Source organism: Myotis yumanensis, unplaced genomic scaffold (assembly GCF_028538775.1).
Source record: "Myotis yumanensis isolate MYYU_CA2020_CCGP unplaced genomic scaffold, mMyoYum1.0.hap1 SCAF_15, whole genome shotgun sequence".
Lineage (NCBI taxonomy): Eukaryota > Metazoa > Chordata > Mammalia > Chiroptera > Vespertilionidae > Myotis > Myotis yumanensis.
In genome coordinates, this window is record NW_027223766.1 from 14213945 (window position 1) to 14238019 (window position 24075).

Genomic DNA, 24075 nt, shown 5'->3' on the forward strand with positions numbered 1-24075 from the left:
CAGACAACCACGCACACCGGAGTCTTCCCTCAACCCACACGTGGCCGCACTTAGAGGCGCTTAACCACCTTGATTCACCCCAAGCACAAACCCGGAGGCTCCGCCGCCCGCCCGCGAGCCGTCTCCAGGCATGCGGCCGCGCCTGCATCTCCAGGTGGGGACTGTCGCGCGTCCCTGGGGACACTCGCCCTCCCCGCCCGCATCCCCTCGCGCGAGCACACGCGCGCCCCGCGCCCCCCACCGGAGCGGCGGCCGCCCCGGGGCGGGGGGCAGGGCTCGGCGGGGCGGGCGCGCCGCGGGGCGGGGCGGGGCGGGGCCGGGCGCCCGGGGAGGGGACAGGGGCGGGCGCGGGGCGGCGCCCGGCTCACGTGGGCGGGCGGGAGCAGCTGAAGGTCCGCTCCGGAGCCGGGGCTGTCCTCTCGCGCGCGGCGCTGGCCAGGGCGGCGGCGGTGAAGGAGGAGGAGGAGGAGAGGGAGGAGGAGGAGGAGGAAGGCGGCGGTGGCGGCGCCGCCGGCGAAAGCGGAGGGGAGGACGGGGGCGGCGTCGGACTGGAGCCGAGCGGCGGCGCGAGCTGCCCGGGGCGCTGTCGTGCGCTCGCCCGCCGGGCCCCCACCCCCGAGCTACACCCTGCCGTGCCCAGCTCTGCCCGCGCTCGTGCCCCCGCGGGGAGCGCGCCGGGGCTGCCCCCCGAATGACGGGCGGAAGGTTCGACTTCGACGATGGCGGCACCTACTGCGGCGGCTGGGAGGAGGGCAAGGCGCACGGGCATGGCATCTGCACGGGGCCCAAGGGCCAGGGCGAGTACTCGGGCTCCTGGTCGCACGGCTTCGAGGTGGTCGGCGGCTACACCTGGCCCAGCGGCAACACCTACCAGGGCTACTGGGCGCAGGGCAAGCGGCACGGGCTGGGGGTGGAGACGAAGGGCAAGTGGATGTACCGGGGGGAGTGGTCCCACGGTTTCAAGGGGCGCTACGGGGTCCGGCAGAGCCTGTGCACCCCCGCTCGCTACGAGGGGACCTGGAGTAACGGGCTGCAGGACGGGTACGGCGTGGAGACCTACGGGGACGGAGGTGAGCGGCGTCGCGGGTGGCTGTGCCGGCGGGGGCGGCGGGGCGGCGGGGGGACCGGAGACGCACGTGCGCGGAAACCCGCCAAAACACCTGCACGGCCTCGCACCCGCCTCCCGCGCCCGTGGAGGGTGTGTTGGGACGCAACTGGTGCGAGGGGGGTGGGGGGGGGGATCTGACCGGGTCCTGGGCGCGGGCGCCGCGTCCACACTCGGGGCGGCCAGGCGTGGAGGTACCTGGCGGGCGCCAGCGCAGCGCTGCCGCCGGGAGGAAACGCCGCCCGCCCGCCCGGGAGGTTGGGCTGCAGCGGGGACGCTGTCACTTGAGCCCGTCACATTACGTTCCTGATCCCTCCCTCTCCCGGCCGGGTTTGAAATCGCCACTCCCCGGGAGTCAGGGCGAGCGCCTGGGCTTGCGAGGCTGGCGGCGGTGGGTGCTGACCGCTCCCGGATTGGTTTCACGAGGAGTCGGATTTCGCTGCTGGTCCTCTAGTCGCCTAAAGATAGCAGGCAGAACCCCGTAACTAGGATGTGGGGGGATGGCGCCTTATTTGGGGCGCGTTGGGAAACATCCTGGCTAGGGGAGTAGAGACGGCACCTGACGCACGCAGGTGGAGCTCCGAGGGTGTGGTGTTTGGTTACTAGTTTTCATTCGGTTCCTGAAGTGTTGGTGTTTGGTCCAAAGAATGGTAGTCTTTGTTGATCCGGAGCTGCATGGACAAGTCACTAGGAAAACGTTTTAGAAACGAACAAGGGACTCTAAGTTTTAAAAAATACAATTGAGAGATAGCGTCCGGATAGTCGTTAAATTAGCAGCTGCTTTTCTCCTGAGAATGGCAGTGCCCGAAACTGATTTGCCCAAAAGTGCATGACCTGAACAGTATGCTGGCGAACAAAATAGGGCGAACAAAACTCACCTTACTTTAATATTTAACAATATACTTGCAAAAGAACTTATGAGTATGTAGAGCAGACTTTCTTTTTTCCGTTAGGAAAGGTATATACATTATTGAAACAGGTGTTAGAACCTGATGAATTTCCTTGCTGAGAAAGATGAATAGGTTATGCTTTGGCAAAATACATTTTCTGATAATAAACATAATCGTAGTTCATTGAAAAGGGTTGTAGGAGGCGATGCCAACTTTTGGAGTTAGGCAGCCCAGAGTGGGAGGATCTTAAAGGGACCCAATTAAAAGTTCCTCCAGCCCAGTGCAACCCCAGTTATGCCGTTGCCTATTAAAAAAAAAAAAAAAAAAGCTTATACAATTTATACACTTCACTTACTCAGAACACAGGCCGTGTTTCAAATGCAAAACAGCAAGAATGGTAGGATTTGCTAAAAAGGACATTTTTTGGTCCTAAATAAAGGACACGTTTCTCATGGATTAAAAGGAAGGAAAAAAAATCATTCTCGAATACTTTTATATGGGCTGTTTGAGGCCCAAATTCCACAGTAGTTAATTAGGGCCCTTAAATGTTCTGAATGGGCACAGGGTGCCTTGGTTGGCAGCCCTGTCAATATGTTAGCTTGTGATTGGGTTTTATTGGAGGCCCCAGCGCTTCAATATAATTAAATTCCATGCTCAAAAGTGGGACACAATATTTATTTTCTTAAATGTGTGCATCATGTTATAACCTTTTAGAAAGGCTGTGGATAGTTCTCTTCAGTTTGGGGAGGTTAAAAATAAATTAGTCTTCTTTTAAAGTTACTACTCATTAAACAAAATCTCTTGGTTTAGAGTATTCATTTTACCTAGTAATCAAAAAATATATATAGCACAGTGAAGGTCTCTGTATGTTTTGTGGAAGCTCAAGTAAGTGTTCAGGCTGACTTTGTGGATAATCTGCCTTCTGTTTAAAATTTTTAAAAAAATTAAAAACCTTAAAATTTGGCATCACCATAAAACAGCAGGGGTTTTTTCCTACAAAAAAAATCTAATATGCCACCAATTAAGAAGGGGAAAAAAAACACCTTAAAAATCATGATTGCAAGTTTATTTTGTGGAAGGTGGTTCTCTGCTTTCATTTATCAATCTTTAATTAGAAAGTCCTTCATCATAAAAGGTGGGGTCTAAGTGGAAGTGTATAACTTACTTCATATGAAGGTTTTGGCCGAAATAGGAATTAATCACTTTCCCTATTGTTACTTCAATTAGCTTGTGGTTTTGTTTTGTTTTTTAAATTTTTTTGCCCTCTGCACAACTAGATGTTTGTCCCTATACACCCTCTGTCGGACTTAGGGAAAATCTGATTCCATGTATTTTGGGGTGACATTAAGTTACAGGAGGAAGTAAGTAGTAATTCCATGTGAGAAGTATCATGTGACTTATTAGAGATTTGTGTGTGAAGTGTTGCTGAGTAGAAACCCCTGGATATTACATCAGAATAAATTGGTACTGTACTCATAAAATCCAAGTTGAGGTGCCCAGCATTTTTGGTGCAAATTCTGATCTTCTGTACTTCATTTTTTCCCAGTTGTCATAAAACTACTGGAAATGTCTAGGAAGACACATTGTCGTTAACAGTATGCACACTTGCACACACCCATCTGTAGCATATAAATGTAAGTTTGCATGTAACGGTCTTCATTTCACTGGAACTCATTCTGAACTAGAGGCCTTCAAAATGGCTCTATCTAGATAATCAGCTCTCAGGTGAAAAATCCTAGAACAGGATTTAAAACCAAGCCCATGAAAATGAGTCTTACGCCTGTGAAATCTGCATCTATCTTTAAGGAGCCGAGAGGACCTCATTAGCGCTTTAGTTGAGCAGCAAATAAAGAAGTTGAGACCCACCTGCTTCATAAAGAAACAGCGGCCCTTTTTTCTAGTTTCACCAACTACACTAAACATATTTTAAACTTCAGATGAACTACTGACAGTTTGGCTGTAAATTGGTTTCTAGCAAACCCACTAAGGAATTCTTCCATAGACTGTGATTTAACAGAATAGGATGGGAATGTGGCCAGCTGTTGGCCTGGCCTTCCCTTACTTGACAGTTAATCAGAATCCTGAACTTTCTAATTAGTGTTGTTGCTGTAGACTGCTTAGGTTTTCAAGCAATACTTCTTTGGAAATTCCAAATATTAGTTCTACTTTTGAGATATCAATTCAAAGGAACTAGCTGTTGATGTTCTCTCACTGCTAAACATTTACCAGGATCATATGATTGCCGTTTAAAAGTATAAATACTCTACGTATTGATTCAGACAGCAAGCACCCTTGGAAACTTTTCTAGCAAAATTAACTTCATTAGGTAGGAAAGTTAGAAGGCTATAATCTCAGGATTCCACACTTATTTAAAAGAAACAAAATATTTAAAATAAGGTGGTTTGTTTTAGTATGTGTAAGTCAGATTGTATACATTTTATCCTAGAATTTAAATTGTCTCTACATGGTAAATACAATCTAAATTGTATCTACATAGGCAAATGTCAAAATTGACATTTCCTGATAATTCTGTTCTCCTCTCTGTTAAGGCGGCGATGTTTGAAGATGGCTAGTATTCAGTAGGAAGTTTCTTTCCTTAAAATGTTCTTTGTGACTGGTCCTGCCCTTTTGGGTTTACCCTTAGAGAAGGCTATTGCCCAACTACCTCCTCAGAAGTGCCTAGATGTCCAGTTAAGACTTTCACATCTACCAGCATATGACATTCTCAGTACCAGACCTATTTCATATTTCACTGTTGCGCTGCTATTATCTGTCTGCTAGTATAACAGAATGAACAGAAAGAGGAGGTAATCTTGAAGTTAGTCCAAAATTTTTATTTGGGGGCCATTGTGGTTTTAACTTTTAAGTGCAGCCCTTGTTGACACAATGACATAAAACCACTAGCATTTTTGTTCAGAATTTTGAAATGAAATGCATGCCACACAATGGACAGCTGATGTGGCAATTTAAAATGAAAAATGACTTCAAGGTAGCTCTATGAAATCAGAAACAAGGAGGTCAAGACAGACCATAATAATGATTCATTTTCCGTGATCCTGTGAATTGTTATGAATACAGAAGTAATTGCATCTTAAAATTTCCACATAGCTTTGTTTGGGGAGGTACTATAATTTATTTTTTATTACTTTGTATAAATGAGCTATAATGTGGTATTCAAATGGTTTATTTTTTTCAATTATAGCTTACATTCAATATTATTTTGTATTAATTTCAGGTATAGGGTTAGTGGTTAGACAATCATATTTTACAAAGTGTTCTCGCCCTCTCCCCCTCTTCTCCCCCCCCACCCATATTTCCAAGGGAGGTCCTATAATTTAAATTTTGCTGTTACTGAAAGGAAATGGCCTTGATTTTGAAAAGAAAAATTTAAATTCGCTAATTTTAACATTCATTTCTTCCTAAGAATATTTACAACTCTGTACCAGGTTATTTTTTAAAATGTGCCTTTGCTAATTTATTTAATAGAAAGCCTTACTGAATGTAAATTCTTTAGATTAAAGGTTATCCTCTTCCTGAAAAGGCATAATATTCATTGAAAAAGTGATCTGGTATCAAAGTTTTAAGACATCTTTGCTCTAAGATGAATTCCATAATGTTAAGAATGGGGGGTTTCCTTTGGCCTTATCTTAGTTTTTCTGGGGATAAATAGTGTATTCTTTTTCGCCATCATAGCTGTTTACTCTAAAGTTATCAAACACCTATAGACTACAAACCACACAAGCCATGGGTCTAGAAATGTTGTGTTCCCTTGGGATAATTCCTGCCCTCAGAGTGCTTCTAGTCCATGCAGTGGCACTGGCTAGGAAATCGGATGGCCTGGAGAAAGAAGTTTGGCAAGTAATACAGGATAAACCTTTTTTTTAATATATTTTTTTTTAACTATAATTGACATATGTTCCTTTCAGGTGTACAACATAATGACTCCATATTTGTGTATCTTGTGAAATGATCACTGTAATAAGTCTAGTTCAGTGGTTGGCAAACTGCGGCTCACGAGCCACATGCAGCTCTTTGGCCCCTTGAGTGTGGCTCTTCCACTAAATACCATGTGCGGGTGTGCACGTACAGTGCGATTGAAACTTCGTGGCCCATGCGCAAAAGTCGGTATTTTGTGGAAGAGCCACACTCAAGGGGCCAGAGAGCCACATGTGGCTCTCGAGCCGCAGTTTGCCAACCACTGGTCTAGTTCACATCTATGTCATTACCTTTCCACCTGGAAGTAGATGTTAAAACAAATTGCCTATTTTTTCATGATGGTTCACTATATTCAGGCTATATTGTGTTTTTGTCAAATCACTGTTAGCTCAAAAACTTTTACCCAAATTTAAGTAATAATCCTAAATATTAAAGTTTTCCTCACCCCCTCAAAATGGTGAACATGGTAGAAAGAAAATTTAAGACTGTTTGTTGACCCATACCTTAATAATTTTAGGTCCTCGATCATGTTGGAATGTTATACCAACAGACCCAAGAGTCATTTGTAGACTTTTCCAGCTAAATTAGGGTCGTTAGTAGTAAAATTAGAATAAAATGCACAAGTAGAACTCATTTCATCTTCTACTATGGCACTGCCTTTCTAAGAGGGATTTCTTTTTATTTTATTTTTTACTTTTTAAAAATTAAAAAAAAAATTCCATTACAGTTAACATTCCATATTAGTCGTAGGCGTACAGCACAGTGGGTTAGACATTTATATAACTTACGAAGATCAGAGGGATTTCTGCTGTGTTCATTTCAGAGGTGAAAAGTTGGTTTCCAGTGATCACTCTTGATATTCGAAAGTACTGGTTCTGACACTGGCATAAATTTTTAGATGAAAAGCAAAATGGACCAGACTATTGGAAAATTCCTATACAATTCCCAAAAGGCAAATAGACACCGTTACAGGACAGGGATTCCCAAATGAAAAGGGTCCCTTAGTCTGGGGAGGCGGTGGAATGTGACCTTGGGCCCTGTGCGCCTGGATCACGTGCCCCCCTCCCCCCCCCCCCCCATTCATCCTGTGCTTTGGTCTCTCCCAGGCACCTACCAGGGCCAGTGGGCCGGCGGCATGCGGCATGGCTACGGAGTGCGCCAGAGCGTGCCCTACGGCATGGCCACGGTGATCCGCTCGCCCCTGCGCACCTCGCTGGCCTCGCTGCGCAGCGAGCAGAGCAACGGCAGTGTCCTCCATGACGCCGCGGCCGCCGCCGACACCCCGGCCGGCACCCGGGGCGGCTTCGTGCTCAACTTCCAAGCCGATGCCGAGCTCGCGGGCAAGAAGAAGGGCGGCCTCTTCCGCCGGGGCTCGCTCCTCGGCAGCATGAAGATCCGCAAATCCGAGTCCAAGTCTTCCATCTCCAGCAAGCGCAGCTCGGTCCGCAGCGACGCGGCCATGAGCCGAATCAGCTCCAGTGACGCCAACTCCACCATCAGCTTCGGCGACGTCGATTGCGATTTTTGCCCCGTGGAGGACCACGTGGATGCCACCACCACGGAAACCTACATGGGCGAGTGGAGGAACGACAAGCGCAACGGCTTCGGCATCAGCGAGCGCTCCAATGGCATGAAGTACGAGGGCGAGTGGGTCAACAACAAGAGGCATGGCTACGGCTGCACCCTGTTTCCCGACGGCTCCAAGGAAGAGGGGAAATACAAAAATAACGTTCTGGTCCGTGGAATAAGGAAGCAGCTCATACCGATCAGAAACACAAAAACTAGGGAGAAGGTGGACAGAGCCATCGAAGGCGCGCAAAGGGCAGCTGCCATGGCGAGAACCAAAGTGGAAATAGCCAATTCAAGGTATGTAAGCGCAGCGTGCCCGGGCCTGCCGGGTCGGGTCGTGCCATGTCCATTTGTTTGTCAGTCTGTCGGTGACATCGCCAATAGATCCTACCACTGCCGGAATCAAAGGTGGCAAGTGATTAAGCCCAGTAGAATCAGAGTCAGAAATGTCCCTGCGCTGTTCTGAAACTTTCCATCATCCAAAAACGTTGAAGGTACATTGAGGTCCCCTTCCTGCTCCCTGATCCTGACTGTGATGGAGTTCACGCAGGCCCTGTGTTTATTTTCCGAGTCCAGAAAGTTATACATCTTCTCGAAATACTGCCATGGAGAGCACGGTGCTTCTACGTGGAAACATAGCTGGTATAGATGAGTCCCTTTATCCTAATATGTCAGTTCTAAGTGTTTACAACTCCTCCTGTAGAATTATCCTAATTTATAAAATTCAGGTTCTGTTTTCTGAAGCCTTTTAGGTGGCATTGGTTTTGAGAAAGCCACCAAGATCTAGATTGGCAGAAGTTTGAAGGTACATGACAAAATCGAGCATGCATTCTTGAAAACAACATGGGAGAGGCAGAGGCACGAAGGCTCACAGAAATCGCCTCATTCTATGCAGGAAAGATTAGATCACTGTGTATTAAAAGGAAGGGGGGCGGGGGACCTGCCATGGACAGATGGGGCTGTCAGTGCGCCAAGGTTGGGAGAAAGTAGAGCAGTAGAGACAGGCTGGAGTGAGGAGGAGAAGGTGGGTGAATAATAGATTGAGAAGTAGGGTGGATGTGGGCACAGAAGGTCTATGTACTTGAAGTTTTACCATTAATAGCTGGGCTCAGGGACCCAACGAGAAGGATGGAGAAATCTGTTGGAAATAGAATTTTATGAAGGATGGATGTCATGTTAGACACAAAAGAAAAAGGGGCGGTTGTAATTGGAAATATTTATTTTTTTAGTCTTATTTCCGTGGGTACTGAGGGACCACAGTTGTGTGTGACTTGAAGCAGACATTTAGCATAGAATATTAACAATGCATTTACTGTCCATAGAAGTAAACCTCCTTTGAAACCACAAAATAGCATCATGTCTTTAGGTTTTTATTCTTAGCATTGAATGAATGGACCCCCACCTTTTTTTTTTTTTTTTTTTGGTTGAAACATGAAAATTCTGATATTTGAACTTTTTCATGTGGCAATTTCATATGCTTCCAGACCTATAAAATTTGTGTGTGTGGTGTGTTTTTTTTAATATCCCTATTCTATGGCTACTATACTTCTGAGTGTCTGAAACACTCCTTGGCAAATGGGAGATTTTGCATTATTTATAGCAGGGATAGGGAACGTCCCGCCCTCGGGCCGTATAAGTCACACGAAATCATTTAGTCTGGCCCTGCCAAGGCATTAGGGGTGAGTTAATTAAATGTTTGACCAGCTATAGCAGGCTAATTTTTAAGTTGATCATTTTGTATGGCCCTCGAATGATGTTATAAATATCTAAATGGCCCTTGGCAGAAAAAAGGTTCTCTGCCCCTGATTTATAGATACCTACCTATTCTAATATTAAAAGTTTTTGAAGGTTTCCGTTGCACCTCCAATCAGTTCTCATTTAAAGTTAGTATTTCTTGTTAATCAGCACAAACTTTTATGAGAGGGCTCTCCTGTCTTCACTGCCACGCATCTTTTATTTTAGATCTTGGTTTTCTCTGATCACCAAGCAGTGTATCTATCTGCTTTTCCATTTGCTTTGTAGATAGGATGCTTGGCACATCTGATCTTGCTGGCTTCCCTGGTCCTCAGCTAACTTGAAAACCAGTCATACACCTAGCCTGTCATTTCAAGCACACTCCTGGATTCTTCCATTTTATTTCCACCTTACAACCTAGTGCTATCATGGAGGCGGTTCAGTCTTGCCTGATGGAAAGTAAGCCATGCAGGACACTCTGGCATCAAAGACTTTTTTATGCTTTCTGTGATTACTGAGTTTATGATTAGTTTATATTGAAGGAATCTACATAACGAAAGGGAACTGCTTGCAAATACAAAGCTGATCTGTGATTATACTAGTATCATAAAACTCTTACCCAAGTCCTAGCCATGCCCTCTCTGCTGGAAGTCTTGTGGGAGTGCTATTATGTAGTCCGGGAATACTGTGTTATACAGTTTATAATCCAGAGTTCTTTAGCTTAAGATGTTATACCTTGCACTAGTTAACTTCATAAAAGACTTTAGCTTTTCAAAAAGGCTTGGTCCGTTATGCTCACAGTCACAGGGCAAATGCTGCTTGATTCCACTTATGAAAGTATCGAAGGTGGCCAAACACATGGAAACAGAGGGAGAAGGTGGTTGCCAGGGGCTTGAGGGAGGGGGACGTGGGAAGGTGGGGTTCAACTGGTATAAAGTTTCAGTTTAGCAAGAAGAAGAGTTCTAGAGAGCTGTGCACAGCATTGTGTCTGCAGTTAACAATATGCTAGTGTGCACTTACTGTGTGTTAATAGGGTAGATCTCATGTTAAGCCTTCTTACCAGAATAAAAAAAAAATACTCTTTGGATGATACACTAAACCAAAAGTGCCCACTCAGTGAACCCTTTTATTTTACGTACTTTCACTGTTGTAGTCCCCATTGCTTTAATGACTACTTCAGATACTGAGCTTTGCAACTCGTCTTGGTAGGGAGTAGCTGAAGGACTGGCATTCTCCCTGTACTAGCTCTGAGTTTAGTGTTCTACCTTCTTATAAAACTTTTTTTAAAAGGGGGGTGGCAGCTTCTATTAAGTTCTTGGAGATCACTGCCTAGGGAGGCCTTCTAGCTGTCTGACTGTCATAACCCTGGCTCTAGAGCAGCGGTTCTCAACCTGTGGGTCGCGACCCCTTTGGGGGTCGAACGACCCTTTCACAGGGATCACCTAAGACCATCGGAAAACACATATATAATTACATATTGTTTTTGTGAGTAATCACTATGCTTTAATTATTTCAATTTGTAACAATGAAATTGGGGATCACCACAACATGAGGAACTGTATTAAAGGGTCACAGCATTAGGAAGGTTGAGAACCACTGCTCTAGAGCAGAGGTCCTCAAACTTTTTAAACAGGGGGCCAGTTCACTGTCCCTCAGACCGTTGGAGGGCTGGACTATAGTTTAAAAAAAAACAAAAAAAAAAAACTATGAACAAATTCCTATGCACACTGCACATATCTTATTTTGAAGTAAAAAAACAAAACGGGAACAAATACAATATTTGTATTTGCATGTGGCCCACGGGCAGTAGTTTGAGAACTCCTGCTCTAGAGGATGGAAACAGATGGTGACAGGACGGGAGAGCCAGCCTACAGCAGTGACAGCCTGAGGCCTTTGCTTGCACTACCTTCATTTTATCAGATTAGAAGAAAGAGAAAATGGGAGATGGGAGTGGGGGTGCATGGCTGCGAGCTCCCAGAACTAGAGTGAAGTGTCCAGGAAGGGACAGGCCAACCTGCCGTGTGGGGCTGTGTCCTCCCGTTACCCAGTTAGCAGGATGTGGACTCTCAGTGCCCCAGCAGGTTGTAACAGCCACACCTAAGCAGGTAGTGTCAGGAGGGAGTCTTGTGTGGTCCCCTGTTCTGCTGGGGCCCCAGCCATAGCTGCAGGGGGGCGGACAAAGCAGCTAGGTAGAGCGTGGAAGGCCTCAAGCTCAAGGTCTGGTGCACAGGTGAGCTGGCTGCATCTGCTCCCGGAACTCGAGTCTGGGTTCTGTGTTTGCCAATTTTCAACTTCAATATAAAAAATGACGTCGTTTGAAAAAATCCTTCAGGAAAAGTATATTTCCCATACCTTTCTTTAAGGAGACATATTACTATTTGATACCACTCTCTCCCTGCCCTCCATGCTCAGAATGACTCGGCCACGACAGCTTCCCTTTGGCTCTAGGATTTGGTTGAGCCCTTCCCTCTGCCTGGCCCTTGCCCGGCTCCCGGGCCTCCCGCAGGCTGCTCCGTCCTCAGGTTTAGGCACAAAGTCTCTTCTTCACTGAGAGTCTCTCCAACTCCACACCCTCCCACCCCACTGCCATCCCCTGGTATCAAGCCCCCACTGGCCTACGTTGTCACTTTATTTCAGCCTGTTTGTTTAATGGCTCTTTCTCCAACGAGGTCAGAAAGCCAGGCTGCAGGCAGCTTTGCTCACCTCTGTATGCCCAGCCGCTGGCTTGGATCAGGGCACTTCCGTAAGGCCCCGAGTAAATATTTGATGAACGAGTGAATTAAATCCTCACTGCTTAGGGTCTGAACACAGCCAGTGCTTCTAATTCCGGGCTGCTGGACATGTATAAGTCACTGTTTTAAGAAAAGAAGCATCACGCTCATAATTCATCAGGCTCTACCCTAACCATAGTCAAGGAAGTGCAGAAGGTGTGGGAGGGTGAGTCACAGGTACCCTTTCCTTCAACGAAGTCGACATCATTAAAGTGTCCTAACTAAGGCAGGGCCAGGAAATGAGAGCTTCAGGTTAAGCCAAATTGTTATCACCATTCTTCATAGGTGTGAGCCGGTCCAGCAATACATGCGCGTACTTCCTGGGAGCAGATACGGAGACTCCAAAAAGTCACCCTACTTAACTGTCACAGCATTAGTTCTTCCTGCATATTGGACATCACCAACATATGTGAGCAGTCAGGACAGGAGAGCTTGCTGCCTTTCCAAAATCCAAGTCTGCTGAGTGTGCCGCTGGCTTATTTTCCCTCTGGAGAGATTTTCCTGGTCTTGCCTCTTTAGGGTCATATTTTTAATGACCCTCAATAGAACAGTCCCTCGCAAGATTGCTTGACTCGATTCGTGCTTCACTTATTAGTCATTAAAACCCAAGGGCAGGCGTGAGTCCGTGCACATTGTGGATCCCAGTGGAACTTCCTACCACCAGGAACGAGCTTGACCTCCGCCAAGTGGTTGGGAAGGGCAAGGAATTTGAAAGTCTTCGACTCTGTTGGACAGAAGGATTCTCTTTCTCTTTTGCAAATCAAAATTATAGTTTACATCCTGTCTTTCTTTCCTTCCTGTCTTGGGGTCATATCAGATCTTTGAAAACCATTTTGGATCACCTCTTCTGTGAACTTTTTGTTTTTTCTCCTGGGGCTCTGGTTCATTCTCAGTTATTAGCATAAGTTATTTTTGCAGGAAGGTACGTCCTTGTAATGCCTAGCAAGTCATTTTAATGAAAAGGCTGTTAGACGTAAAGAAATTTCGAAAGGAAATTACCTAAAATGTGGGAATTTACAGCTCACAAGAGTGTTAGTTATTGTCTGTAGCTGTGCCGCCTGTGTTCTTCCATCTCTGCCTTTCTGCCTGTCACCGGTTCCCACCTGTTATCCCAGCCCTTCCCCACACTGATTCCAGAGGCTCGGTTAAAACACTCAGGCGCTGAGTTGCAGACAAGTCACCAGGAACGAGGACTGATACTTGCCTCTTTCTTCACAGGAGGGTTGCTGTAAGAGTTGAATGAGAGAGTGGGTGTCACAGGGCTTTGTAAACTAAATCACTGTATAGAGTTAATGTTTCCGAAAGCACGTCACCCTGCAAGTACCAGTCCCCAAAGTGAAAGCTGATAGACCAAGAAGTCAGACTGGGATGGAGGTAGAGGTGGGTGGCGGGTGGAGGGGGAGGAAGGGAAGGCAGGCTTGGGAAGCAGAAAGAAGGATAAACAAGAGGAAAGGAGTTGCCTTACGGGTTTGGCTCAGTGGATAGAGCGTCGGCCTGCTGACTGAAGGGTCTCAGGTTCGATTCCAGTCAAGGGCATGTACCTCGGTTGCGGGCACATCCCCAGTAGGGTGTGTGCAGGAGGCAGCTGATCGATATTTCTCTCTCATCGATGTTTCTAACTCTCTATCCCTCTCCCCTCCTCTCTGTAAAAAATCAATAAAATATATTAAAAAAAAAAAAAAGAAAAGGAGTTAACCCCCCAAGCTTGACCACTGTGTGCAGACATGAGCACGGTTCAGGACTCACCCCCTTCCCAGCCTCAGGTCTGGGTGAAGTCAGTATACTGTCAACAGGCAACTCTAACTTTTAAGAGGAAAGAAAATGCACAGGGAAATGGCATATGTATTTATTTCAAGCTACACTGGGGCACTATTCTGAAGACAGTATAGGAAAATAAAGGTTTTTCTCTTTCGAGCGTTTAGGTGTATTAGTGTGGGTCACCAGTATCCTTGATGTGCGTTACCCGTTTTGTATTGCATGTAAAAACCTTAGACACATATTTCTCCTCTTCGCCCATGAGCACCCATTTCCCATGCTGAGAGCGAGGAGCCTGCTGCGATTTCCTCCCGTTCTTCTCCAGGCTGTTTCAAGAAAGTCGCGCTTGTCTGTACCAAAGGCCCCGACGTCTTCATGGGCCGCGCAGTCACTGAGAATCCTCGGGGGGGGGGGGGGGGGGGGGGGGGGCGGGTGGACAGAGGGAGCAGCTAAATCAGAAAGATCACCTGGGCCAGCCACAGCTCCGTCCCACCCCCAGCAGGGGAGAGTCAAGCTAGGATAGCATCATCCCCAGAGTCCTGGCTGGGGAACAGAGAGAAACTCCTGGCCCAGCCCCTGTCCTTCAACTCTGATCTCTATCACCTCGCCGTTTCGCAGGTCATTGCACAGCACATGGGAACACGCTGTGTTATGAGAACTTTGTAAGACGCCCCGAGGCTATCTTGTGGCTAAATATCTCTCTTTAAAAAACTCTTCGTCCAGCCCTTCCAAGTCCAGGCCCATTCAGAAATGGTGCGGCGTTGAGGTGGCCCTGTGTTTTAATGATTAACATGGAGGTTCAAGCGGTAGAGATTGAACGAAAATTGGTCTTGGGCCATCATAATGGGAGGCTCACACAGTTTTCCAGACGTTGGGCCCACGCTCAACATACTTTTTGAACCCTGACTCAGGTAGGCATGGCTCTCCACTTCGATTAAACAGAGAGGGCAAGGGGAAGATGCCGTGTGTGGTGTGGATGGGAGAGGTCAGCATGTTCAATTCAGTGCTTGATGAGAACAGGAAAGAAAGGGAGAGAAAAAAAAAAAACTATAATCCAGGGTGCTGATGATAAGCTAGGTTTTGGGACACGTGTTGGCCTTGTTTTAACTGTAGAAATCTGCATTTACTTCAACAATACAGACTGCAGCAGACCATCTCATTTAGCTCTGAAATATGACATTTTCGTGATTCTGTGAATGGGAAGCATTCAAGCAGCAGTTACATTGTAGTAGAGCTGCATTTGTAATGAAATCCCCCCCCCTCCTGTAATGTCTTCCGGAAAGCCAGAGGCACGGTGGCATTTGGGGTCCGTCCCAGGTGCTCCACATGAATTTGAGCTTTGACCCAGAGAAACTCTGCTTTGGGGCAAGTGTCGAGTTCCCTGTGCATCTAACGGAGCTGGTAGCCGCCTCCTCCGGGCAGCTGCCAGGCAGCCCAAGCCGCCCACTCACAACTTTCCATTGTGGATCAAGCTGACTGCCAATCTCACTTCACTCAAGACACCACACTGGACGCTTGCAAGACCAGTGCCTTGCAAATCTTTGAGATGCTTTTCTTATTATAGATGAAATATGAACATTGTGTTTAGGAACAGGATCCAACAAATGCCAAAGGTATTTATGTAAGTCATTCAGCTTTAGTACACCAGCCTCCTGAGAATTAACCAAATAAGCTTTTAATAATGTTGCCCTTCTATCTTAGTTGGTGTTTCCCATTTATTTGGATAATATACTCAGTTCAAAATAAGCTGCTTTATCAGAAATTTAATTAACATGTAAGGAATCAAGACTGCCTCCAAAATAGTGCAACTCTTTGAAGTCCAATCTTCTTAGCATTCCCCCGTGTGCCAAAAGAAACTGACTCAAGCCAAGGAAAACACACTCACTTTCTAGCGTCTTTAAAACAGTCACTTATGCCAGAGCTTAACAAATAATTGTGTGAGTTTTTAAAAACTTTTAAGTAAGGTAAAAATTTTGCTGAATTTTACTGTAGCAGGTCAATCAAATTTTGATCTCGATTGCTTGGTCTAGAAGTCTCCCAGTGTTTAACTTTTTTGCATCGGTGTCAGAGGTTTTTTGAGTTAGTCTATCAAGATTTCATACATTTGCGTCCATCCATTAGGGCCCAGGTTTGAGCGTCCTATGGGAGGCCTATTAGTCAAAACATGTTGAGATATCCCATAAAAGCTAGAGTGTAGGGTTCAAGAGTCGAAGGGAGGAGCACCAGGTGGCGGGTTTACCTGTCCCTGGTTCCCACCCCCTCTTGCTCATCCCAGTGAATAGAGAATCAGTTCAGCTCTGGACTGATAGATTACCTTGGAAAGATGCAAATGCCCTGGACGGGTGGCACCTTAGCCCTTGTCTGTCATCAGTTACATGTTAGTTAGCACTCTGGTTTGGATGCTCAGCCCTTTTGATAAGGTTTGGTTCTTAAACTCAGTGAAACATTGATTTTAATCGCCTCTTTGTGACATTAATTGGTTACATACTATGTAAAAGTAAAACTATGATTGGGACCCCGTCCTTCCCAGGATAGAGTCTAGTTGGGACAGAGAAAACATTTAATTACCTGTCGGATGATTGGCACCTAGCCGTGAGGTTAGGTAGCCCGTAGGAGGAGCTTAATCATAGCCTGGGGATGGAGGCATGATTTTGCAGGTGGTATCCAACATGAGAACCAAAGGATGTGCACCTGTTCTCCAGAAGATGGAGAAGCGTGCCCAGGACAACAGCCCACGTGTATTTGGGCCACTGTAAAATATTGGGCATATGGATGGCAAAGAGAGTGCAAGGTACGGGTATTGAGAGATGAGGTGGAGAAGCAACCTCACTGACCAGTAAGGGGAAGTTTGGACATTATCCTCAAGACAGGGGAGGGCTTTTGGTAGTCTTAAACAGGAATTACCTGGTCAGACTAGAAAGATCGCTTTGGTTACAGGTAGTATAGGGTTAGGGAAGAGTAAGGAGAGAGAGACCTGGAGAAAAATGAAGTCGTGATCTGCTAACGAGCAGGCTAGGGGAGAGTCCATGGGCTGAGCTAAGCGATGGCAGTGACGATGGAAAAAAGCAAATGTTGGGCGAGAGCCTCCCAAGCAGGCTCAATTGGACTTGATGGTTGGTTGAATGCGTGCGGTGGACCTAGGAAAGGAAGCCAGTGTGGTTCTGGATGGCCCACCGGATGGGCGGTGGTCCTGTGGATTCACATACGGACCTGCGGGTAAGGTACAGGTTTAAAGAGGAAGATGAGTTTGCAATGGATTTTTGACTTCTTGAATTTTTGAGGTGCTGGCCGCAAAGACAACAGGGAACATGGGCCTAGGATGCAAAAAGATTCCCACTATTCATATGGAGCTCAGACCAGAACTCTGTGGAACAGAGATACTTCGGAGGCCAGGAACGGAATTGTATGCAGATGATGTTAGAAACAGCTCTTTTTAAGAAGCACAAATAAAGCAGTTCTCACATTAAGTGACCAGAAATCTGATGCCTTTGAATAATGCAACTCGAGTGTCAGAATGTCTGCACTTGAATTTGTGAAATATATGCTTTCGAAGATTTGTGCTGAAGGGACCCACCCAGTGAGCAAGATCCGCTGGCCTGTTTCTTTCTTGGCAACAGAGTAGAACAGAGTATCACCCTTGCAAATTATTATGCTAAAGAACATCATTTGGCAAACATTTATTTAGTGTCAGCTCTGTCCAAACATGGCAGTAGGCCCTAGGCATACAGAGATGAATCAGAAACAAAACCTGTTGTGAAGCACGAATACCCTGCTGATGGGTCGGTAGCGCTTCTCTGCAGCTGGGCAGGTGCTGTGAGCACGGTGGGGCTGCAGGTCAGGGGGACACCACCACCCCCCACCCCCCAAGTACCTAAGCCTGCCAGGGTGAGCCTGTCACAGACACTGTCTGGGGCTCTTTGCATGAGCATCTCTCTGTGCCTGAATGCCTCACCCCCAGCCCCTGTCCGTTGCCTAACCCTGCGGTAAGTTCCTCCAGGCCATTGGAGACAGTGTTTCTCCAGGTGCAGCCCACCACCCCCTGCAGCACATCTCAGGGGGTTCCTTAAAATCCCTGCCCCCCACACCCCCCAACCCAGTGCAAGGCCCAGAGCTTCCCAGGTTACTCTTAGGCACACTCACGGTCAGTAAGTGTAGCTTGAGTTTTGATAGGAATGAGATCATGAAGCTTTGGCAGCTAATTTTCTACTGATGGCCTTGGGGAGTCTTTAAAGGGATTTGAAGGGAGCCATCAACCTTTGTGATGGAGTTAAAGGGGCCAAGACCCAAGGCCTGGCCTGTGGAGGAGAGGATAAAGACCCAGTCAAGGTCAGGGTGGTAGAGAGGCAAAGGATAAAACTTACAGGAATTGATGGGCCAGAAGTGGTGGGTAAGGAATGGAGGCGAATCTTAGATACTAATGTCTGATATTGCAATGGCTCTCAGTAATGTTAGTGAAAAGGTTCATTCATTCCAGAACATGGGGGAGTTTTGTCAAGCATATTAAACAAGTAATCTTCTGGGTCTCTTACTCTAGTCCAAAAATCCTCACCCAAGGAGTGGGGCTGAGGAAGTGGGCAGCTGGGCCCGTTTATCACAGAAAGCCCAAGTCCAGGCCACCTCCCCTCCATTTGTGTGGCTTTTGAACCTGAAGTCACAGGCCAATTCCAGCGATGTTTCTGATGGAAATTAGTCAGTAAGCAAACATAGTGAAACATCGCTGACCATTTACTTTTCCAACTCCAGGTGTGCCCGCAATCAGAGGAGGGTGAACTGAAAGGGACAGTATCCCCCTGTGTCAGTTGTCGGGAACAGAACCCAAATTACCACGGACCAGCCATGTTGAAGGACTCGTAAGGAGCGCAGGTCACCAAGCAATGGCCCTGATCTTCTCAGAGTTCCTGTGCACCACGTGCACACTCAGGGCTGCGCTGGGCCTGGAGGGGGACGGAGGGAGGAAGCCGGGCCCACGCCTCCATAAGCTTAGAGCTGCTCGCAGATATCTTACACCCACAGGAAGTAGTTAATAAGAGAGGTCACTGCCGGCCCTTCACTTCCTAGTGCTCTGCCTCGCTCCATGCAGGTTTCCAGAATTCTCTAAATGGTCCGTCTTACAGAAATTGAAAGGGAATCGGTTGACTTGTTCAGAAAGCGCTTTCAAAGACTTTTGACGTAGCTTCTTGAGTGGGTTTTTCTTTTTTCACGTTACTGTACAAAGTTGATAGTAAAAGCATTTTTCAAGATTATCTTATTCTTCTTGCGCTTCACTAAATTGGAATAACTTTGAGCCTATTGTTGGAATGATGAGACTCTGATTAAGGAGTGAGCCGTCACTAAGGTTTCATTCCATAAACGAAAATGAGGGAAAGGAAAACATATTTTGGGATTTTTTTTTTCCCTTCAGAACCTTCAGTGATGTGTTAATTTTGTGGTGTTAGAGTTGTTACGAAACTTTATTGTTGAGAAGTTTTCTTTAATTACAGTTGCTATATTGGTAACAGTTATAACCGTTCCAGAGCCTCCGCCGTATTTGGTGCCCAATAAGATCTTAAAGATATTTCAAGGGAAATAGAAGGCTAAGCCAAAAAAGGAAAGAAAAATAAAGTCTCAAATGACCATCCCCCCCACGCAGGGTCTGTGTAAACATGTGTGTAGACGAGTCTACGTGAGCATGCGTGCATATGAATGCTGGCCCTGAAGAAATGCCGAGTAATGAGAAAAAGGAGAAAAATTGGAGACAGCATGAATACAGAGGGGTCCCTAGTATAATTGGTGTGTCGGGTGCCAGATGGAATTGGCCTGGAATGATTTCATAGAGAATTGGAGCCTTGAGCAATATTTTGAAGGGGAGCGAAGGCATGATTTTGTCACAGGGGCAGACGGGGGTTTTGCCAGGTGGGGGAAGGACAGCGTGTCTGGTGACTCACAAGCTGAAGAGGATGAAAATCGCTCGGAGGCAATAAAGCCCAGCAGTGCTCATTATCCGTGGGCAGGACTGTCCTTGTACCTTGCTGGAGATCTTACTGTTAGCTTCATGGCCTTATTACTCTTCTCCTAGTGTTCTGTGTCCTAGCGACTCCCATTGCCTACAGACCCTGGAATTAGGGGTCTTTCATATGCAGACACCCTCATCCTGCCACCAGGAGAGATGATCCAGAAAGGCAGTACATCCTCGGAGAGCGGTGGTGCTAGTCTAAGATTCCTGAAAATTAATGCTTTTGGTTTGTAGAAGAGAATACACATAACAGGAAAGTAGGAGGCTGGAGATGCTGGATATAACGCTTTTGTATGATTCAGGCTGTAGAGCTTCCTCCTCGTTTGAGAAGTCTTACAAACGTGTGCACAAAAGTGTATTCAGCCCCCTGGTGGGCTGTGCACCCCCCTGCTGGTGCGTGTCATCTAAGAGACACAGTGTGGGGCTCTGCCATGGTGTGAGCACAGCTGAGTCATGGGGAGAGAGGAGGACAATTAGATAAGGGTGCTGACTGCTCAAGGATCTGAAAAGCACCATCAGGTGTTATGCAACGCGCAAGTGGAAGCCGCCTGAGTTCCCAGCAAGCAAGTAACATGAGCAAAACAACATCTGAGGAGAATGGTTTGCGCTGCCGTGCTCAGGGGGGTGGATCCCGGCAGCAGTTGGGACAGAACCGTGAAGGACAGGAATAAATGTGTCCGGCCGTAAAGAACTGGACCCTTGGAATTTGCAAACGTGCAGCTGGTTTTGTCCAAGGGAGTTAAAACACTAAAGATCTGAGCGTCGTTAGCTCAGAGCACAAGGGCTCATGAATCATGGTGGAGACATTTGGGGAGGAGGATAAGGAATCTTTTGACTCATGGGCATTTAAAGGAGGAACAAAACGAGAGATGAGAGTCCTGTAAGAACGGTCACTCTCAGGGCTTGTGCATGTAAGAGCTTCCAAAGGAAAGGAAAACATCAAAATCAAAGATTTACGTTGTCCTCCATAATAAAAGAGTTGTTCGGAAATCTAGTAGAGGGGGCTGGGGTAGAGAAATTTGTAAGGAATCTTCCAGGATGGTGACCCATGTGTGGAAAGAAGCAGGGAATTATTTTATCCTAAAACACATGAAACTAATCAAAGACAAGGTACTGAACCAGGTTTGAGTGTGGTTATAACTAACATCTATTTGCATAATTTCATGATTTAAAAATCAAACCAAATTAACAAATCGCCCCTTTTTTAAAATTTACTTTGTTAATAGAGTAGCCATTGCAGTATCTAGCTCAAGTATGTCAAACTCAAAGACTAACACGGGCCAAGTAAACGAGGCATGCGTCCACAGGCCGCGAGTTTGACATGCTTGATCTAACTAGTCAGTCAAAGGGTACTCAGAGCTTTCATGGAATCCTCATGCTCACTTTTGTTTTGGACCAAGTCCATATAAACAAATGAAATGAACATCTCTGACTTTCTTTGCCTTCGAAAAGGCATCTTTCATTTTTATTAGTTACTGTGTGTGCAAAAATGGATCAAGAGAATGAGCACAGACATGGCTTGCGTGGAGATACCTGTCTTCCTAGTTAAATAAAGAATGTGGAAGCTTTGCTGTGGCTAATTTCAGGCCCCGGACCTTATCATCCAGGCCTGCACTACAGGAGGACATGCGTAGGTGTGTTACTTGCGTGGAGTAGGGAAGTAGCATGGAGCACAGTGGGTGAATTAGGGGGCCCGCAAAGAGCACTTGGATTCAGCTTATGATCAAAACCAAGGGGCTCCTAGGGGTCTGGGTTTTGTTTTTCGTTTTTGTATTATGTTCCATGATACCATCTACGGCCTTTCCTGTCCCTGCTCTGACCTGTCACCTTTGTCTAGCCTCCGGGAGCTGGCGTGTCCCTCTGACAGTCCGGCTTCTCTGCTTAGTGGCAACTCTCTGCTTGAAAGGACCCCCTTGCTCAGCTGAGTGTGAGAAGTCCCCTTCCTGCTAGAAGGCAGGCGGGTATGGGGTGTTGATGAGATACAGGGGTCTCTCTTGAGCAGTCTGATTTTCCTGTTTAGAGAAATCTGATTACATGTCTATTCTGTTCTAGTCCATCAACCGTGTTCTTATTACTCATAAAGCAGGAAAATATGAAAAGAAAAAGTACTTTTACTAAGTGGCAAACACCTCTTAAATGAATCAAAATACAAAATTATTTATGTTACATGCTCTTCGGGTATGAACTGCTCTTTCAAAGTCATGGGGTACAGCCTTAGCTAGTTTGGCTCAGTGGATAGCGCATTAGCCTGCAGATTGAAGGGTCCTGAGTTTGATTCCGGACAAGGGCATGTACCTCGGTTGCAGACTCAACCCCCAACATGTGGGAGGCCCACCAATCGATATGTCTCGCTCACATTGATGTTTCTCTCTGTGTATCTCTACCCCTCTTCCACTCTCTCTAAAAATCAATGGGGAAAATATCCTCGGGTGAGGATTAACCAAAAAAAAAAAAAATCATGGGTTACACTGAGTCATGCTTTATATGTTTGTCTGTAGGAGGACTGTGAATCAGCCAGAGATGTAAAAGCTTAAGTTTTCAAGCCATGGAAATTAAAAAGGGATTTCTTTGTAGAAAAAAAGAAGTTTTTAGGCAGATTGATATAATTATAGTCCTTGTACCAAATAAGTATAAAGACCTTTAGGAACTTAAAACAGGCTGTGCATAACTGGATTTTCTCATGACATTTGCAGGATTTCTTTTTCTCTTTTTTCAATTTTTCCTTTACCCCTTCCATTCAACCTCTAGAATAAGTATGAAATCCTGCTTGCTTAAATTCTAAGTACTTTTTAGAACTCTAAAAAAAAAAAAAGAACTCTGAATTAAATAAGGACTGAACTAATGAACAGCAAAGCTATACAGACTTACTAAGTTTTCCCTGATAATTAAGCATAAATCTAAAGCTAGCTGGAATCATTTTTAGTAAGAATAAAGTGTTTACTTATGCGACGCTTGAGAAGAAAATGATATGAATAGATCGTTTTTTAGACTTCAGTGGCCTATTCTGTTTATTAGTATACTAGAGGCCCAATGCACGAAATTCGTGCAAGGGGCTTGGCCCTTGCAGCCACGGCAGCTTGCCTCAGCCCTCGAAACCCCAGCTTCATCTGGAAGGTCATCTGGAAGGACATCCGGAAGGTCGTCCGGCTGTCCAGTCTAATTAGCATATGACGCTTTTATTATTCTAGTTACTGTATAGCAGTGGTTCACAACCTTTTTTTGGCCAGGCCCACCTAAGCAGCTCTAAAATCCTGATGCACCCCCCCCCCCACATGACATATAATTCTTATTCAAAAAGTAAACTCCTATTCACATGGAGGAAGCCTAAAAGGCCATTAACTTGATCTAAACAAGCTTCCAAAGAACACAGTATCCATGAAAGAGAAAAAATAAAAGAACAAAAGGACAGTTGAAATGCTGAGGAAGAAATCACTAAGAAATTGTTAAAAAAATAATAATAATATGAAGTGATATGAAAAAATAGCAAATAAAGTTTCAAGTTCCAAACGTAATAGAGAACTGAAATGCACAAATATGTCACAGAATATATATATATAAATATATATATATATATATATATATTTATATACTATATATGAGGCCCCTAGAACCATAAGAAATGCAAAAAATTTACTGTTAAATAACTCATTCTCAAATTGCCCCCCCCCCCCCCCTTAAAAATCAAATTGCCCCCTGTGGGAACCATTGCTGTATAGCAAATACAACTAGTTCTATTTGTTATACCTTGCATGGAACCTAGCACAGATGTCAAGACATTCTAGGCACTCTAAATACTTGGTTTTCATTGATTTGTCATATTTGAGTTGGTATTCTTTCTTAGAGATTTTGAATCTGCAGTGCAAGGCTAAGATCTAAATGGCTTTCTCAATTCATATATCAGCACAATACATCATATATATGTAAAATCTCTATATGGAGGCCACGGCGTAAGAGTTATTCAGTTTAGTGGAAATGATCGCTTATTATGGAAAGTCCTCTGTGGTCAGTGAGACTGAATCCCTAGCCTTGGCTAAAACATACACAGAAGCCTGGGTGAAAGGAGGTGACTGGTGACCTGGAGACTGAACCCTCTTCCTGAACAGGCTCAGATCAGGGCCCAGGAGCAAAACACCAAGAGACCCATCTGCAGGTGCCTGAGGGAGGACACCCAGATCTCCCTCATGGCACTGTCCACCCCCTGTGTTTGGTGATGAGGATGCTAAAATGACTCTGGGGACTTACTAGATGCAGCTAAAGTGAGAGATTTCATTCAAATATTGGCTAATTAAATATTGTTTAAGTCTCAACCCCCAAATGGGGTGA

The 24075-nt window shown here is 45.8% G+C and overlaps 1 protein-coding gene across 3 annotated transcripts in view; it reads left to right on the forward strand.

Moving 5' to 3' along the window:
• The first annotated feature begins 498 nt into the window (after positions 1-498).
• JPH1 (junctophilin 1) overlaps positions 499-24075 on the forward strand; it is a 106909-nt gene continuing 83332 nt past the window's right edge. For all 3 annotated transcript variants that reach the window (XM_070391889.1, XM_070391891.1, XM_070391890.1), the window contains exons 1-2: positions 499-1070; positions 7038-7797. In XM_070391889.1, coding sequence (XP_070247990.1) covers positions 692-1070; positions 7038-7797 — 1139 coding nt within the window. In that variant the 5' untranslated portion in view covers positions 499-691. The remainder of the gene's footprint in view (positions 1071-7037; positions 7798-24075) is intronic.